Raw genomic sequence first — 20,339 nt, 5'->3', positions numbered from 1 at the left:
ATCAGCCTGAAGCGCGGCGCTGCCCACACCAGTGCTGCACCCAGACTTCCAGCGCGTCCCAATGCCAAGAGACTCAAGTCCGGACTCCTCGGCCTGGCATTCAGGGCCCTCCACACGGTGTGGCTCCACCTGCCTTTCAGACCTTAATTCTCACTCCTCCCCTTCATGGGCTTCGCTAACCTACAAGTGTTTTCTTTACTGACTACATCCCATACGTTGCTCCATGCTTTCTGGCCTCTGAGTTTTTAACTCATGCTGTTCCCTCTGTCTAGAACATTCTAAGCTTCCGTTTTTTCAAGTCTAGATTCATTTCTCAGGGGCACCTCCCCCTAAAGCCCCCTGACCCTCTGAGTGAACTCTGTCCTTCCCACATGTGCCCTCTCTTAGGGCACTACTCACTTTCTCAGGGGCTGGAATCTTATCCTCCCTGTCAACTCTGAGCTCCCTCAGAGCAAGAACCATGGCTCATTTGAGAAGAAGCGTAAGAAGTATTCTCAAATAACCATACCCATCTTAACGCTGGGGGAAACCAATGACAAATGGGTACATGAAAATCACATCCTGGCTGAGTAAGAATATGAAAGAAAAAGGCCTAAACATCAGATATGGACAGGTCAGCCGTGACCACAGAGGTGCTCAATACTGTTGACTAAATGAAACAGTAACAAAACTAGTGCCTTTTAAAAAAACAGGGGTATAACAGGCAAGAAACCATCGTCTGCCTAGAACTATACCAACTTAGTCCTATACTGAAGTATTTTTTGTCTAAGTTACAGCTCATGTTTCAAAAGGGAAATGAAAAAAATTGAAAAGAAAAGATAAGGGATACCACATAGCCCAGATTTTAAAAAATCCTTCTGCTAACTGCAGATAAACTTAACAAAATGTCCACGCACAGGAACCTGTGCCTGTCCTCTGACAGGCACACAGTAAAGGGCAGACACACAACCCCTAAGGGGGAATAGCTAGGTGTGGGGGAACGAGATTTATCCACCAACACTGAGGTCAGGAGAGAGATGAAATGTCATAGGCCCTAGAAAACAGGGCAGCACCCTGGAAGTCGGGCACAGGCTCCTCCCTGCCCCCCATGCTCTCCTTAGGTGACGCATGCAGGCCGGTTGCTCTAAATCACCTTGCCCAGGACTCCCAAATGTCTCCACCCTTGGGTCTTCCCTGAGCTCTGGGCTCACTCCAACAAGTGACTCACTGTTTCCGCCTGAAAATCCAACAGGCACCTCAAATCTAATGTAGACCAGAATTTTGATTCCATTCCCTGCTCACTCCTCCCAGCCTTCTTGCCAAACCTCATCTTCCTCCTGCCTTCCTCATATCAGTCCACCCAGCTGCTCAAGCCCCAAACTTAGAAGTCATCCTTGATTCCTCTCTGTCCCTCACATCTCACGTCCTACCTACTAGCTCATCTTCAGCTCCAAATGATGACCGGAGTTTGGGCACTTCTCCCATCTCCATTTCCACTGCTGCCGCCCTCATGTCAGACACTGTCATCTTAGTCTGGACTACTGCAACAGATTCCTAACAAGTCCACCTGCTTCCGTGTTTTTCTCACTCCACTCCAACTCCACACAGTCATAAGAGAGGTTTTAAAATGTGAACCAGATCTTGTCACTCTCAACTTAAAAACCTCTGGGGGCTTCTCCTATACATAGAATCAAAGCCCAACCTTTACCATGGCCTATAAGGGCCTGTATAATCAGGCCTCTGCCTCCATCTCGTCTCTTCTTCTGTCATGGAAGGGCCACAGACTTTGGAGTGAAACTAACCTGGTCTCACAGCCTGGCCTCTGTCCCTCACTGTGGCCTTAGACAACTTATTTAAACTCTGAGCCTCTGCTTTCTTGTGGTCTCATGTGGCCATGATCTGTTGTGAGCATTACGTGGGCTAGCACAGAAAGGGCCTTGTAGTGTCTGGCACCTGCAGTAGGTGCTCCATGAATGGCATACCTTATGTTAGTTTGCGGAGCCGGCTAAGAAGAGATCCATTACTCATCACTAAGGACTGGGCAGTATTCTTGTTCAAATGTAGTACTGAAAGTCAATCAGTAGGTAGGCTAAGATAGCCAGGGCAATTAGGAAAGAAAAGGAAATAAAAATCTAGATGAGAAAGGAAGTAAAAGTATCTTTATTCCCATACTGCCTGATACTGTACACAGAAAATTTTAAGGAATCCACAAAAAAAGGGGTAATAAATGAGTTCAGCAAGGTGGCAGGATACAAAATCAATATATAAAAATCTATTTTATTCTATATACTTGCAATGAACGATCCAAAAATGAAATCTGAGGGGCAACAATTTCTTTATTCATCAAAAAGAATAAAGTATTAGGAATAAATTCAACAAAAGTGTAAAACTTATACTTTGAAAAGTATAAAACTTGTTGCAAGAAACTTAAAAAGATCTAAATAAATGGGACACCATCTCAAGTTCACAGACCAGAAGAATTAATGTTAAGATGGCAACACCCCAAACTAATCTACAGTTTCAATGCATTCCCTATCAGAATCTCAGCTGACTTCTTTGTAGAAATTGACAAGGTGATTCTAAAATCCATGAGAAAGTGCAAGGGACTCAGGGTAGCCAAAACAATCTTGAAAAAGAAGAACCAAGTAGGAGGACTCACACTTGCTGATTTCAAAACTTACTACAAAGCCACAGTCATCAAGACACTGTGGTACTGGCACAAGGATAAACACATATATAGATCAATGGAATAGAATTGAGAATCCAGAAATAAAACCATGTGTCCAGGGCCAACTGATTTTTGTTTTTTGCTGAGGAAGATTCACCCTGAGCTAACATCTGTTGCCAGTCTTCCTCTATTTTGTATGTGGGTTGCTGCCACAGCATGGCTGATGAGTGGTGTAGGTCCACGCTTGGGATCCAAACCCACGAACCTGGGCCACCGAAGCAGAGTGCGCCGAACTTAACCACTACACCACAGGCCCAGCCCCCAGGGTCAACTGGTTTTTGACAAAGGGTGCCAAGAACAGTCTCCTCAACAAATGGTGCTGAGAACACTGGATATCCATGTCTGAGAAAATGAAGCTCGACCCTTACCTCACACTAGATACAAAAATTAACTTAAAATTGACCACAGGCCTAAATGTAAGAGGTAAAACTCTAAAACTCTTACAAGAAAACAGAGGGGTAAATCTTCCTGACCTCAGATTTGACAAACGATTAATAAGGATATGACACCAAAAGCACAAGCAACAAAGGAAAAATTAGGTAAGCTGGTCTTCATCAAAATTAAAAGCTTTTGTACTTTAGAGGACACCATCAAGAAAGTGAAGACAATCCACAGAATGGGATAAAATATTTGCAAATCATATATCTGATAAGGGATCTGCATCCAGAATACAGAAAGAACGCTTTCAACTCAATTATAAAATGACAAATGACTCAATTTAAAAATGAGCAAAGGATCTGAATACAACTTTCTCTAAGAAAGACATACAGATGGTCAATAAGCACATGAAAAGATGCTTAACATCATTAATAATCAGGGAAACGCAAATCAAAACCACAATGAGGCACCACTTCATGCCTACTAGGATGGCTACAAAGAAAGAGGGAGATGATAACCATCATGTGTTTTCCTTCTCTTCCACTCAGGGGAAAGGAATGGCACACCTCTATGAACAGGAAATAGATAAAGGTGGGATACAGCAATGACAATAGCTTTCTTTTAGGAAAAACAAACAAAATGAACTATAAAAAAATCTGTTATATATGCAAGATTTTTTACATACAGTAAATGGTGTATCTTTTTAATAAGTGACACTTCAGACTTTATTACCCTTTGGGACTCCATGTAACCAAGGAAGAGATGACTAGGTAAGAAGCATCATCGAATGACCATGAAGGGGGAGGTGGTCTGGTGGAATGGGGGACAGTGAGGCTGAGTCAGCAGCTGTAGGCGCCAGGAAGCAGGCGGACAGGCAGGAGAGGACTGGCCACAGGGCGTCTCAGAAAGACGTGTCAGGACCAAGGTGGGGGAAGCGTCCAAGGTGCGAGGAGTGCAGCCGGCGAGGGCAACACTAATGGCTCCCGTTTCTCCTCTCCCATTCCTGAAAGGCAGGTATCACTGCCCTCATTTCAAAAATGGAGGAACTGGTGCTCAGAAGCGCCAGTAAGTGCTGGAGCTGGGATCTAGACTGCCTCCAAAGAGACACTCTTCATCATACCATTCTGTCTCCTACACGCTGACCAGAACTAAACTGGAGAGTTCTCCTTTAATACTGGGTGGGCTGCCTTAAGTCAGGAGATAACCTGGTGATTATAAACATGCAAATACTGACTATAAGATAAAAATACAAACCGTGAGGAACAGCACTCTTTCACTCTGACCATTTATTTTCTACCTCTCAAAGGCAGTAGGTTCCATCTGTGTGAGGAAACACTTCCACAGCAACTAAGAGCAATCAGTATTCTTTTTTTTTTTTATAATTTTATTTATTTATTTTTTCCCCCAAAGTCCCAGCAGATAGTTGTAGGTCATAGCTGCACATCCCTCTAGTTGCTGTATGTGGTACACGGCCTCAGCATGGCCAGAGAAGCGGTGCGTCGGTGCGCGCCCGGGATCCAACCCGGGCTGCCAGCAGCGGAGCGCGCGCACTTAACCACTAAGCCACAGGGCCAGCCCAACAATCAGTATTCCAAATGGAGTCTTCCTCCTTTTCTCCCTTCATTTTTTTTCTTTTCTTTTTTTTTTTTTTTTGGTGAGGAAGATTAGCCCTGAGCTAACATCTGTTGCCAATCTTCCTCTTTTTGCTGAGAAGATTGGCTGTGGGACGCCTGCCACAGCATGGGTTGATAAGCGGTGCGCATGTCCGCGCCCGGGATCCGAACCTGCGAACTACCGGGCCGCCAAAGTAAAGCACACGAACTTAACAACTACGCCACCGGGCCAGCCCCCTTCATTTGTTTTAGATTTATTAAGCACTTCCTATACGCCAGGCATTGTTTTGGGCGCCAGTGTTACAGCAGTGAATAAAATACAGAAATTCCTGTCCTCATGGAACTTAACACTTTAGTAGGGGAGACAGACTATAAAGAATATAAATGAGTAAAACACACAGAAAGGTAATGGTAAGTGCTGGGGAGAAAGACACAGCAGGGAAGACAGGAAGTGTTGGGAGGGCTTAGTCTTCCATCTTTCTATCTACCTTCATGCCTCTTGGGATCCATGCTATCTACAGACCCGTCCCCTGACCTCTAGACTCATAAACCCAACTCCCTACTCAACAATCTCTGCCAGCATCTCAGGATGAACATGGCCCACACTGAGTTCCTGATCTAACCAGTCCCCAGCCTGCCCCTCCACAGTCTCCCAGATCTCAGTAAAGGGCAGCAACCTTCTTCCAGTTGCCAAAAGCCTGCAGCCTTCTTTGACGGTTCTCCTTCTCAGGCCCCACATCCAGAAAGCAGATTCTGCGGCTCTACTTTCAAAATACACCCAGAATTCCACCACTTCTCCCCATTTCCCTGCTACCATGCTTGGTGCAGTGCACCATTACCTTGTTTTGGGGTAACTTTAGCAGCCTCCTAAGTGTCCCTATTTCTCTTCTTGATGTCCTATTTGAATAGAGGAACTCTCCTCAAACATAGTCAGCTGTGACAGTCCTCTGTGCAAACCTCCACAGCTTTCCACCTCATCCAGAGGACAAGCCCCAGTCCTCCTACGGCCTGGAAGGCCCTCCATGACCTAGTGCCCTGGTGCTCCCTGCCTCGTGTCCCTCTGCTCTCTCCCCTGCTCTCCAGCCTCCGAGCTGCTTCTCAGCCATGCAGGCATGCTCCTGTCTTGGGGCCTCTACACTTCTTGCTCCCTCTGCCTGCGACACTCTTCCCCAAGAAAGCCACAGGGCTCACTGCTCACTGCCCTGGGGTCTTTACTGAAACATCAAGGTCTCTGACCTCTCTGACAGGCCAGGTCTCTCCCATTACCAGGACCCCTCTCTCAGAGCTCACATGGTGATTGTACACCCATCTGTGTAACTATTCCATGACACCTGTTTCCCTACTTTTCTTCTCACTGCTGTATCCCCAGCACCCAGTACAGGAGCTGCACAACAGTCCTCAGTGTGGGCTCGGGGCCTCACAAAGGCAGACTGGCTCAATCTCCTCACAGGAGATCGACCCTCTGCTGGGACCCAAGAATTGGCACCGGTTTCTCCCCACTCTCATCAGTCCTAACAATATTTCTTGAATGAATGTATGAATGAGTAAATGAGTATGCTGTGTCTGGCATGAGTAAATTCAGACATGATATCCCTATGCCCTGTCTTATGAAAAGCAGGGCCCTGCTACTTTGTGGGTGAGGTTGGGGTTTTCCCTCGTCGGGGACAAGTGGAGACAGGAGCTGTGCAGGGCCTCTGGCCTATGGGATGGACTCAGGCTCTACAAAGAGAGTGACTGCCCTGGAATCCCAGGGCCACCCCTTTCTTGTCTGACTTTGAACAGGTTATATGATCTCTTCAAAGCTCTGTTTCCTCACACATAAAATGATGACAGTAACACCTCAAAAGACAATAAGATTCAATCTGTTGACACCCCTGGCATGTGACAGCACAGTGGGGCGCACTAAATGTCAGTCTCCTTGCCCTTCCCCACTGAAGTTGTTTTCAACTACAGAACAGCCCTTTGGCATCTTTCAGGCTCACAATCTATGATGCATTCTGAATTCCCGTGTTTGTAAAAACAGAGGAAATAAATTAGACAGAGAGGCAGCACAGATCCACAAGTTACCCAGCCTCTCAGTGCCTTTCAGAAGGCTCATCTGAAAAAAAGAGGTTCATGAAACCCATCCCAGCAGGCAGCTGTAAGGATGGTGGTAATGTCTGTCAAGATTCAGGACAGTGCCTAGCATCTGAGAGACATGCAGTAAATGAGAGCCATTGTGATAATACAAAAGAGGCGGCTAAGGAAGACTCTCGGGCCTCAGTGTGCCATCATCCTGGGATTCATGCAAAGCAAGATCCCACCCCTGCGACACCTCTGAAACACAGCAAACTGAGCGTGCAGTCCCTACAGAGGGTGGCTGTACTGGCTGACACACAGATTGAAGATGTCCATGACAACATGTATACTCCCGTGTCTCCAGACTTTGTGGAGATCTTGTATTTATTAAGCATCCATTGTGTGTCAGGGGCTGTTCTAAGTCATGGGACTTCTAGTATACATGAAGACATGAAGCACATAAACCCAGACTTGCATTTTATCCTGTTAGCTCAATTGGCTATGGAAGGCTGCTGAAATCACATGCCTCACCCCGAGGCAGGCTGGTCAGCTCCACGCAGGGTCAGTGCCCCGAGATCACTGGGACAGTGCACCACATGCGTGCAGGGGTCCTGAGGCTGACGTGCAAGACTCCTCGAGCAGAGGTCTCTGATATTTCCTCGTGATTCTAAGTCTCCAGTCCCCACCCCACTGATGCACAGAGATGTCAGGCCCTTTCTCCTGGATCCTGCCAGCTCCCAGGTGACTGAGGGAGTCCTCCCGCCCTGCCCCAGCAGCAGTCAATAAGATCGAAGTGTGACAGAAAAAAGGCTGCCACCTCCGTGTGTCCTTTGCTCTATGCAAGTACAAACACCAGAAGATGTCTGGGATTGTGTGCCCTCTCTTTCTGCTTTGTATTTCTGCCAATACGTCATAAGGAAGAGATGCAAGGCGAGATTTTGATTTTAATTCATACCTGGATATTCTTCCGTGACAGGCTTTTCTTCAGAGTCTTTTGAAGGATTCTGTGAAACTTTCTCAGAAAGCATGGATTCTTTTGTCTTTGTGCTTGGTTCTGGTTCCAGCTTAGATCTAAAAATAAGTAGCAATCATATAATTTACTTACACCACAGGATTCTTTTTTGACAACAGAAGGGAGTCACATGTGACCCCTGCACACTTGTTCTTTGCCCTCTACTGGAGAGCAGAGTTGCTGCCTCTGGGCCCAGTGACCATCTGACACACCTCTCACAGGACACCTGTTACAAGGTACTGGTGTCACTGTCTGCAGGGTGAGAACTATGCTTCCCCACCACAGCATGCGGGGAGGGTGCGGTCAGCATGTGCTGAAGGAAAGAACGCACGAGCCCGCCCCACGTACTGACAACACTCAACACATGTTGACAACACGCCCCACATGCTGACAACAGGCAACAAAAGCTGACTGTTCCAAGTTCAACAAATCCAGGAAGACAGTGGTTTTACACCAATGAAAATTACTGCTGAATACACACACGTGCATTATGTATATATATACAATACATAAGTAATTTAACTCTGAAAGCACAAATCTTTACCTATCCACTGGATGGAACTGACCTGTCTTAGGAAGCAAGGCCTCTGCACTTGGCGTCTGCCTCAGGACACCTCCCACGGCTCTGTTAGTGTCCACCTTCAGGGCCGGGCTCCATCTCACCTACTCAGAGAGGCCCTCTCTGACTTTCCCATCTACAAAAGGCCTCCTTCCGTTACTCTGTCCCACAGCATCTGTTTGTCTTCTTCATAGCAGTCACCACCGTCTGGAATGACCCTGCTAGCTGACTTGTTACTGGTCTGTCTCGCTCCACTGGAGTGCATGCTCTGAGAGCTGGGTCCTTGACCTTATCAGTTGTGTTTGTCACAGAGCCCTAGATCCTAGATGAGTGCCTGGCATTCGGTGTTTAATAAATATAGGTTGAATGAATGGATGCTTTATAATTGTCAGTAAACGGCTAGTAAGAAAGAAAAATTTTTGGCTATAAAACAATGGGCCTTGTAACAGGTTTATTGGAATACACACAGAACTATGAAAAGTATAGGCAGACTGCTAACAAGAGCTATGACAAATTCCATATTACTAGGCAGAGACATATAAATAAAAAGAACAATGTAAATACATAAAAGGATGATATTAATGCCAGCTAACATTTATTGAGGGCTTATTATGTATTGGGCATTTTTGTAAGGACTTTATATGGATAAATTTATTTAATGCCCTATATCCCTATAAGGTAGGTACCAGTATTAATGACCTTTTTACAGAAGAGGAAATTTAAGTATATGGAAGTTAGGAAACTGGCTCAGGTCACACAGTTAGTAAATGGCTGGGCTGGGATGTGACGTCAGGGAACCTAGCTCAGAGGCCATGGTCTTAACAATTGCTCCATGGAGAGGAGATTCTACCCACTATGTTCCATAAGAAAGGACTTTTGTGGCCAACTGAGTCTGAGAAAACTGAGTCAAAGCTAGATGGGTATTTTACTCTACAACTTTTCAGAGCCTTTAATACACTAAAATACATTTTGAATTTCCAAAAAGGATGTCTTTTCCAAATAATCTGACTGGAGGGATCATTTTCATAGTTTTTCTATAAGACTAGTGTTCCAAGAAAGGCTGTTTAGGAAATGCTCCTCTACAACATCAACAAAAGAATTTTCAAAACTAACTATAATATCAATCTTCCTAAGTGTTCCAGTTACTACGGCTGAGTAACAAATCAGTCTAAAACTTAGTGCCTTGGAAACAACAATAATCATTTACCATCTATCAGCGTTTCTGGGGTCAGGAATTTGGGGGCAGCTTGGCTGAGCGGTTCTGACTCAGGGTTCTCATGAGGGTGCACCTGGGACCACATCATCTGAAGGCTTGACTGGGGTTGGAGGAGTCACTTTCCAGGAGAGTCCTTCACATGGCCATGAGTTGGTGCTGGCTGGGAGCCTCACGTCCTCTTCATGGGGCTGTGTGTGTGTGTGACTGGCATGGCAGCTTGTTTCCCCCAGAGCGAGCAGTCCCACAGACTATGGCAGAAGCTTCGATGCCTTTTATAACTTAGCTTCAGAAGTCATACACTGTCATTTCTGCCATATTCTACTGGCCAGGTAGTGGCAATGGTCCACTCAGGTTCAAGGAGAGGGAACACAGACCTCACCTCTCCCTCTCAGTGAAGCAGTGACATCATCACATTTTAAGAAGAGCATGTAGGATGGGATATATTTGGGTGCAGTCATCTTTGGAAAATACAATCTACTATTCTAAATATCACAAATATGCACAAAGATATAGTTACAGGATATTCATCAGAACACTGCTTACAATAACAAAAAAATGACTTAAATGTTCATCAAAAAGTAACTGGTTTACAGTTAGAAGATACAATGAAAGAGAAAATCCCATTTGCGACAGCCGAAACAAAAGACAAAAAACTAACAATAACAACAAAAACTGCAGCATACACTAACTTAACAAGAAAAGTCCAAAATCCATATGTGAGAAACTAAAAAATATTCTTGAAAGATACAAAAATATATTGTAACAAATTAAAAAATATATTATATTCTTGGATAGAAAAAAGAAACATCATAAAGATGTTAGTTCTCCCTAAGTTAATTCATAAATGTAATGTGGTCCCATCCTGAAGTCAGACAAGTCAATTATGAAATTCATTTGGAAACATGCAAGAATGGTCAGAATATCTGTAAACAAATATCGACCTCTAGTTAGTGATTTGCATGCTGAAGTATTTAAAGGGAAGTATACTGATGTTTGCAGGGCTAAACGAATATAAAAAGGATAGACGGGTGAAAGAAGCAAGTATGGTGAAATGTAAATGGTAAAATTTAGGGGGTAGCTATATGGGTGTTCAAAGTAAAATTTAACTTTGCTAAATGTTTTAAAATGTTTATAACAAAATGTGGTGGGAGGTAGGGGAGAAGAATAGCCAGGAAAACTCTAAAAAAGAAAGTGTGATATTACAACATGAAAAGATTGATAGAGCAATGAAACAGAATAGAAAATTCAAAAACAGACTCAACTGTATATAGATATTTAGTATACAACAAAGATTTAATAAGTGGGGCTGGGATAAATAGGTAGTTACATGGGAAAAGGATGAAAGTGTTTCCTTTCCTTACACTGTACACCAAGATAAATTCCAAATGCATCAGAGATATAGACATAAAAAATGAACCACACATGCAAGAAAAAAACATGGATGAATTCTTCTATAACTTAGGATTGGAAAACACTTCACTAGGACTCAAAATCCAGAAGCAATAAGGGAAAACACTGATAAATTTAACTACACAAAATTTAAAAAATACATAGTTTTGCATGATAAAAAACACTGTTAAGTGGTGGGGGATGTTGACAGTGGGGCAGGCTATGAGTGAGTGGGGACAGGGGATATATGGGAATTCCCTGTACTTTCTGCTCAATTTTGCTGGGAACTTAAAACTGTTCTAAAAAATAAAGTCTATTAAAAAACAAACACCATAAGTAAAGTAAAAAGAGGAAAAAAAGACAACAACCTCGTAGTACACTAGACAAGAGAGTTCACAGAAAAACAAAGCAAATAGCTGTTAAACATGAAAAGATGCTCAATCTTATAATAAGACAATGCATATTAAAAACTACACTAAGACACCATTTCTTGCCTATTGTGATAGGCAAAAAATAATGTCTGAAGACATAGTGGGTTGGTCAGGTTGTGGAGACGCAGGCACTTTCATATACTGATGGTATGAATGCCAAATGGTGTTGACTCCTATGGAGGGGAATTTGGTAATATCTAGCAAAATTACATTACTTACTCTCTAACCCAGCAATCTCACTCCTACGAATCTATCCCAAAAATACAGCAATAATATGAAAAGGTATGTGCAAGACACATTGCAGCAATATTGTAATTCAATTTTAATACGGCAAAAGCCTGGAAACAATCCCTATGTCAGAACATCCCTATAACATCCCTATGTCAAACACAGAACCGGCTGAATAAATTCTGGAGTACCATGGAGCTGTAAAAAGGAATGAAGAAACGTTTATACACTGCTGTGGAGCAATCAAGCGAGGCGGAGACAGGTGTGTACAGAAAGGAACTTCCTTACTCTGACAAAAGACATCTACAGAAAACCTACAGCTGACATCACCCTTTCTGGTGAAAAACTAAATGTTTTTCCCTAAGATGAGGACTAAAGTAAGGATAGAGTAGACCTGAACAACAACAGAGGAGAGAGAACAATTACAAAATCATTTACCGAGGCCGGCATTACTCTGATACGGAAACCTAACACAGATAATTACAAGAAAGGAAAATTAGACAAATGCTCTCATGAACATAAATGCAAACACCCTTAACAAAATATATGCAATCTGAATTTAACAATATATAAAGACAACAATGCATCATGACAAGTGGTGTTTATCCCAGGAATGCGAAGTTGGTTTAACATTTGAAAATCAATCAATGTAATATACCATAATAACAGAAAAGAAAACCACATGATCATCTCATTTGACGCAGAAAAAGCTTTGAAAAATTCAAGATTCTTTCATGATAAAAACTTTCAGCAAACTAGGACTAGAAGGTGTGCAGGAAAGGACTGACTCAGCAAGTTTGGGGTGTTCCAACTCTACACATTACAAAGACACTGGCCCTGGGCCAGTTCCCGGGAGATAACCTCTAAGCTCTCAGAATATCCCGCTTGGTAAGAGTAGCTTTGTATACCTGTGGCCTTGGACCACACCAGACAGTTTATGCTAACAATGTGATTTGTGATGGGGGCCTTGGACCAAGCTCTACGAGTTTGACCTCTGGAGGGGCTGGAGACGGAGCAACTAAGGTCAGCTACTCAGGGGCTTCATGCCTACACGTCTGACCCCCACTGAAAATCTGGACGAGGCTCCAGTAAGCCCCCTGGTTGACAACACTGTAGGTGTTGTCACACATCACACATTCTTGTTGCTGGGAGAATTGAGCGCTGCGTGTACTCCTCCACCGGGAGAGGACACCTGGAAGCTTGCATCTAGTTTCTCCTGGATGCTGACTTATGTGCCTCTTCCCTTTGCTGATTTTAATCTGTGTCCTTTCACTGTAATATACCATAACCATGGGTATAACAGCTTTTATGAATTCTGTGAGTCCTTCTAGCAAATCACTGAACTTGAAGGTAGTTTTGGGAACCCCTAGCAAAGAAGGGAATTTCCTTAACCTGATAAAGAGAAGCTACAGAATACCTATAGCTAACATCACACTTAATAGTGAAGCATTAAATCCTTGCCCTTTAATCACAAGGCAAGGATGTCCACTCTAATCACTTCTATTCAACATGGTACTGGAGGCCCAGGTCCTAAGCAGTGCAATAAAGTAGAAAAAGAAAATAAAAGGCATAAAGATTAAAAACTAAAACTATTGTTATTTACTTATAGTATGATTGCTTATGTATAAAATTACATAGAATTTACAAAAAAGTTACTAGAACTAATATGTGGATTTATTAAGATTGCAGGAAAGCAGGTCAATATAGAAAACTCAATTGTATTTCTATACACTAGCAATGAGAATTGAAAAAGAAAATTAATAAAACAATACCATTTACAACAGCATCAAAAAATCCAGGAAAAAACATAACAAAAGATGAGCAAGACTTCTACACTGAAAATGACAAAATATTGCTGAGAAAAAGAAATTTAAAAATAAAGTTAAAGATAGAAATAAATGGAAAGATATACCACGTTTGTAGACAGAAATTAAGATGCCCATTCTCCCTAAATTTATCTATAGATTCGATATAAATCCTACAAAAATCCCAGGTTTTCTGAAGGAATTGACAAGCTGTCTCTAAAATATATACGGAAATATACAAAGGATCTAGAATAGCAAAAACAGAATTGAAGAAACAGAAATTTGGAGGACTTACACTAGCTGACTTCAAGACTTACTACAAAGCCACACTAATCAACACAGTGTGGTACTGGAACAATGATAATCCAATCAATGATACTGAACAGAGTCCAGAAACAGACATATACATGTATAGTCAATTGATTTTTGATGAAGGTGCCAGATCAACTCAAGGAGGAAAAGAAAGTCTTTTAAACAAATACTGCTGGAATAAGTGGTTATTTGTATGGAATAAAATGAACCTCAGCCCCATCTCACTCTTTCAAAAAAATTAATCTGAGATAGATGACAGACTTCAATATAAAACCTAGAATCATAACAATTCTAGAAGAAAACATAAAAGAATATCTTGGCAACCTTGGGGTAGACGAAGGAAAAATTGATAAACTGGACTTTCTCAAAATTAAAAGTTTCTACTCATCAAAAGATACCATTAAGAAAATGAATAGAGGGGCCAGCCCAGTGGCACAGTGGTTAAGTCTGGCATGCTCTGCTTCAGCGGCCCGGGTTCACCAGTTTGGATCTCAGGCACAGAACTATACCATTAGTCAAGCCATGCTATGGCAGCGACCCACATACAAAATAGAGGAAGACTGGCACAGACGTTAGCTCAGAGCGAATCTATCTCACTCACACACTCACACACACACACACACACACACACACACACACACACAAAGAAAACGAACAGACAAGCCACAGAATGCGAAAAAATATTTGCAGCACATATCAGACAAAGAACTTGTCTGTAGGATATACAAAAAACTCCTATACAAGTTAACAAAAAAAAACATACAATCCAATAAAGAAACAAGTAAAAGACTTGAACAGACACCTCACAGAAGAAAATATATGAATGGTCAATAAGCACATGAAAAGGTACCCGACAACATGAGGAAATAAAACCACAATGACATACCAAGACACACACCCACCAGAATGGTTTAAAACAATATCAACACCCAATCACGGTGAAGATGTAGAGCTTTCACACACTGCTGGTAGGAGCGTAAAACAGGACGACCACTTTGGAGGACCTAGGGCAGTTTCTTATTAAGTTTAAGAAACATCTCCACTATGACAGGCAACTCTACTTCATGTGTCTACCTAAGAAAAATGAAATGATATATCCACACAAAGGCCTGTACAAGAATGTTCACGACATCCTTGTCCATAACAGTCAAACAGTGGAAACAAACAAATGTCCACCAACAGGAGAATGGATAAACCAACTGTGGCATATTTATGCAACGTAATACTACTCAGCAATAAAGATGAACAAATTACTGATAGACACAAGACGGATAAATCTAAAAAAAATTGACAAGCAAAAAAAGCCAGTTAAAATCATAACTGAAAAGACAAACCTATTTAAAAGTAAACTGAGGATTTATTGTTTGACATTAAGTATATAAACATGATTATTAAATTTATTACTTATTTCCTCACATTTTTTTGTGTGTGTCTGAGGAAGATCAGCCCTGAGCTAACATTCGATGCCAATCCTCCTCTTTTTGCCAAGGAACACTGGCCCTGGGCTAACATCCGTGCCCATCTTCCTCTACTTTATATGGGACACCGCCACAGCATGGCCTGACAACCAGGATCCAAACCTGCGAACCCCGGGGCCACCGAAACAGAGCATGCGCACCCAACCGCTATGCCACCCGGCCGGTCCCCCTATTTCCTCACATTTTACCTCAAATATTAGTTTTGAGATTTAGTACTTGGCAACCTGACACATTAGCCAATTTTCAAACTAACCTGAAATGAACAAGACATCCATTTGCCAGAATTTTCTGTGTTCTAGTTACTAAATGACAAGTGACTTAACATTACTTAGCCTGTTTTCTCATCTGTAAAATGGGGCTATAAGAGTATCTTTCTACTGGTTTATATGTAAATAATTAGCACAGTCAATAGAGCTGAAAAAATCAGCTATTACTACCACTCCTCCTGCTACTATTATTACCGTGGAATAAGAAAAGGCAGAGTGGTTTGATAAAGAAAATTTCTTGTGAAATCCTAAAGCAATCTACATTTTTTATTCTGACAAGATGCAAACTAATGGAAGATCAGAAGAAAACAGCTGAAACAACCCATCAATAATTCAAAAAATTCAGAGAAGGGGGCACACTGCTGTAATCTGTACAAGGGACTCAGCAGGGTTTCCTAATGGCTGGCCCAACTAGTGCTGATCTAGGTTGGTGCTATGGAGGGGGAGGGATTTAAGGAGTCAGTAGGGGAGGAGTCTCGGGATGGTAGCCACAAGCTGCTTGAGTGCTAGACAGCCCTCTCCTCTGCCACGTTGCTCAGCAGGACGGACCTGATGTCCTGCTAGACTATCCTGGTGGACAGTCACTCCAGTAATTCCACAAATCCCATGACAGGTGGAGACTGGGTCCTTAAACCCTTGGCTGACCGCCTGCCTGAGAAAGATACATTTAGAAATGGGGTTTGGAGACAAAAGTGGGCTTGAATTCTAGTCTGCCACTTATGTGCAGTGTGACCTCTAGTCTGTCACTTATTTGCAGTGTGACATCTAGTCTCCCACTTTATTTGCAGTGTGACCTCTAGTCTGCCACTTATCTGCAACGTGATAGGTTTTTTTTTTTCCCCTATCCTCTTTGCTTAAGTTTTCTTCACCTGCAAAGTGGAGAAAACAGCACCTTTCTAAAAGAGTTCTTATGAAATTGAACGTGATCACCCACGAGAACGTACCTAGCATAGAGGCTGGCACGCAGTAGGCACTGTGCTGGCTCACCTTCTAAGCGCTGGGCCTCAGTTTCCTTACCTGTGAGGTTGCTTTTAGTATCTTTCATTCAAACCCAAGAAAACAGCATTCATTCTGGCTTTCTTCCTTTCATTTCTTTGATAATAAGAAACCTAGCTTTCAGTATCCTTGCAATAATATTACTACTCAGAGTTGTTGCAAAGACTAAATAACACAGTAGACAAAAAAAGTGCCCCATAAAATGTAAGTACTTTACAAATTCTTACTATTACTAATCCAGAGCGTAGAAGTTACTGGGAGCTTCATAGGGTAGGTATCACTTAGGCAAGCTCTTGAAAGACGAGTAAGGTTTTGCCAGGCACAGAAGGGCAGAAAGGACAGCCTATGCATAGGGAACCAGGAGTGAAACTGCTGGGTCAAAGGATGGTCATTTAACTTGGGAGAATTATTTGGCTGTTTCTAATAAAGAACTATTTTATACTCCCGCCCGTGATAGATGTGAGTTCCAGTTGCTACACATCCTCCTCAACTTCTGTCATTTTTATTTGAGCCATTCTAATAAGAGTGAGATGGTATTTTGTGGTTTTTAATTTATTTTGTTATGAAACAATCACAGGCAGAAAAGTCTGAAGTACAGTACAAAGAATCCTTTTTCCTGAACCATGGGAGAGTAAGTTGCTAACCTGATGCCCCTTCACCTCTGAATATTTTAGTATTTCCTAAAAACAAGAGCATTCTTTGATAGAACCTGAGTACAACCATCAAAATCAGGAAACTTGCATCAATACATTACTTCCATTCTTTCCACAGACTCCATTCTAATTTGACCAGTTATCGCAATAATATCCTTTATAACAAAAGGATCCAGTTCAGAATCACGCATTGCATCTACTGCCATTTCTCTTTAGTCTCCTTCAGTTTGAACACTTCTTCAGTCTTTCCTTGAGCTTCATAACCTTGATATAAAATAATGTGCCAGTTGTTCTGTAAGACATGCATCAGTGTGAGTTTGTCTGGCCTTTCCCAACGGTTGGATTCAGGTTATGCACCTTTGGCAATAAAGAGTGATACTCTCCTCATACTCTCCTCACTGCATCCTGTCAGGCTTGCGTGACTTCACTCTGGTCACCTGCGGAAGGTGGCGGCTGCCAGGCTTCCCCACCGTCAAGCTACTCCTCGCTTTGTAAGCAGTAAGCACTGGGGTAGGGAGTGTTTTGATGCTATGTAATTACCAATTTCAAACTTTCAGTTTACTCATTTATTGATTCCTATCTAGAAAGACTCCTAATGTCTTATTTTATTCAACAGGTTATAATCTGCTATTATCATTTATTTTGATGCTCAAATTGTCTCTAATTTGGCCAGTGGAAGCCGCTTCAAACTGGCCTGTGTCCTTCTCATGTCCCCATCATTCTCTGAGCCTTTCCTTGCTTTCCGGTACGACAAAATGTTCCAGGCTCATATTATACTTTCCTTGACCCAGCCCTGGAATCAGCCATTTCTCTACGGAGCCCTGGTTCCTGGAAGCTGAAATTGTTATTTAGAAGTCAAGATCCAAGTGCTAAGTATGCTTATTGCTATTGGGGTGGCACTGCTTCCATGCCCTCTCAGTTGCCGAGCCAGAAAATATGTGTGTGCACTTGCATACGTAAACATACATTTACTACCATATTTATTTCTGTATCTATCTATGTAAATTGCAAACCATGAGTTCACACCACTACCTTTTATTCCAGTCCAACACCACAGGCTTCATTCTGACTTTTTCCCTTTCACTTTCCCAACACTGTGAAATCTGGCTTCCGTTATCCTTATACATTTACTTATTTGATCAACTGCCCTGTTTATAACCAACCTGCCATCTCCACTGCCACTCCTCCCTGCATGGATACACCCCTCTCCTTGCTGGGCTCTGACCTGCTCTGGGAACTCTCGGCTCCCCAACACTGCAGACACCCACCTGACTCTGCCCTACTCCATGGCTGCAGGACTGAATTGCTCAGAAAGGAGATGGGCTTAATTGTCTTTTAAATAAAGGGCTCCTTTAATGTCTGTCATCCTTTGTATCCAGAGTATGCTAATGTGCCAGTTTTCATTTTACAATGAATAAAAGACTGCAATGCAGCAGACTTAGACAAAGTTGAGCGTTTTTTTTTTTAAGTGATAAAAATGGATCTAATTATACACGGAATGTCTATTGAGATCCTCAGGGAAATTACAAATTAACTAGTTGAAGGCAATTTAAAAAAAAGCAATTTTTTAAAAAGTCATAAGAAAGATCAGTTTATGCTCCATGATTTATTTAAACTGATTTCTGTAACTGAAGGCTGAGCATTTGATAACCGCAATCACCACAACTTCCACCTGGCCAACATCTGTTTCCAGGTCCCTTATTTGAAAAACCTTGGGATTCTATTTAAAATTTAAGAACAGAAGAAGGTAGAAAAGAGGGAGAGAAACAGATTTTTCAGTTCTGAAACAAGAAAATACGTGGAAGAAGTTCTTTGCAAACCTTGAATAAAGCCCTATGTACATATTAGAGAAAAGTGATTAACATTACAGAGCCAAGCGTACTCTTATATTTCTTTTATGCCCCCAACAAAGCCCTTGAATGCCATGTACGAAGTTTAGCCTTCGTGAGACATGGAAGCAAGGGAGTGATAAAATTATATGTATGTTTTAGGCTAATGCCTTCAGGGGCAAGGTGAGGAAAGAACTAGAAGGGAGGGCTGGACTACATTGCGAGGGGTCACATAGTTATTTCCATCTTTTGCTCCAAGTAATTGGCACAGGGCAGCTATTTGGCAGGAGACAAGTCTGTACTTCAATTCACTGTCTAAATGAGAACAATTCCCATCTGACTGATGTTAATTTGTCGAAACCTCTGCTGAGAACCAGGACCTGAGGAGGCAGCAGCAAAAGGCTCTTCTTACTTTACTTGGGGTACCTACTAAGCCTCCAGTGTCAGGGTCCACCTGGGATAAGCAAGCAGAGATTGGCATCTCTCCCTCTGGTGGGTGAGACCCCGTGAGCACCACGCCATCTTGATGGTAAAGCACGTATCGTCAGAGCCCTACCTCCCCCTCGGGGACTTGCTAGGGGCAAACACTCTGCCCGCACTCCTCCCCAAGCCTGGACTGCTTTCTCCCTTTCTAACCACTTACCCAGTCTTTCCTTGCAACATCCAATCAAAGCCCATTGTTTGAGAAATCTGCCCCGGTTACCCCGACGTTCAAATCTTAGTTCAGCTGCATGATGCTGGACAAGTAACCCAAATTCTCTGAGCCTCAATCTCCTCTATAAAATGGGATACTAATATTTATTAGTGGTTGTGAGGATTAGATGACATACATTAACACACTGCCCGACATTTGTTAAATGCTTAACAGTAGATAACAGTACAAGTTAACATATAGTAACTCTTCACTACAAGTGTTTTACCTATATCAAGTCATTTTGTTCTCAACAAAGATAACAACAACTCAACAAGACAGGTATTGTGAATTTTTCCATTTTATGAATGAGGAAACTAAGGCACAGAGAAATTAAGCAATCTTCCCAAAATCACACAGCATGTAAGTGGCAGAGCCAGGATTTGAACACATGCTCTGGCTGCAGAGTCTGAGCTCTTACACACTATGCTATACTACTCAATAGTACCGTTGCCCCCTCTGAACTTGCTAATGGTTTCACTAATTAGCACGAAGCCTGACTAAGCTGGTTAATTTTTCAAATTTAATAGCAACCTAGCCTGACTAAGCTCCTTGAGGGCAGTGACTTTATCTCTTGCTTCTCTCTGCCTCTGCTCTCAGTTAACTATTTGCTGACAGGTAACTTGACTTGTCTACTTACTATCCTCCACAAATGCTTCTATTTGTTGGCACTTACAATTTCAAATTTGTTTCACAAGTGTGTTAACACAGCAGGCCT

At 42.3% G+C, this 20,339-nt stretch overlaps 1 protein-coding gene across 2 annotated transcripts in view; it reads right to left on the bottom strand.

Moving 5' to 3' along the window:
- STX18 (syntaxin 18) overlaps positions 1-20,339 on the bottom strand; it is a 132,689-nt gene that overhangs the window by 24,616 nt on the left and 87,734 nt on the right. For both annotated transcript variants that reach the window (XM_058546716.1, XM_058546717.1), the window contains exon 6: positions 7,712-7,827. In XM_058546716.1, the coding sequence (XP_058402699.1) occupies positions 7,712-7,827 (116 nt within the window). The remainder of the gene's footprint in view (positions 1-7,711; positions 7,828-20,339) is intronic.

This window comes from Diceros bicornis, chromosome 8, assembly GCF_020826845.1.
Source record: "Diceros bicornis minor isolate mBicDic1 chromosome 8, mDicBic1.mat.cur, whole genome shotgun sequence".
NCBI classification, from domain to species: Eukaryota; Metazoa; Chordata; class Mammalia; order Perissodactyla; family Rhinocerotidae; genus Diceros; species Diceros bicornis.
This window is presented reverse-complemented; position numbering and strand designations above follow the sequence as displayed.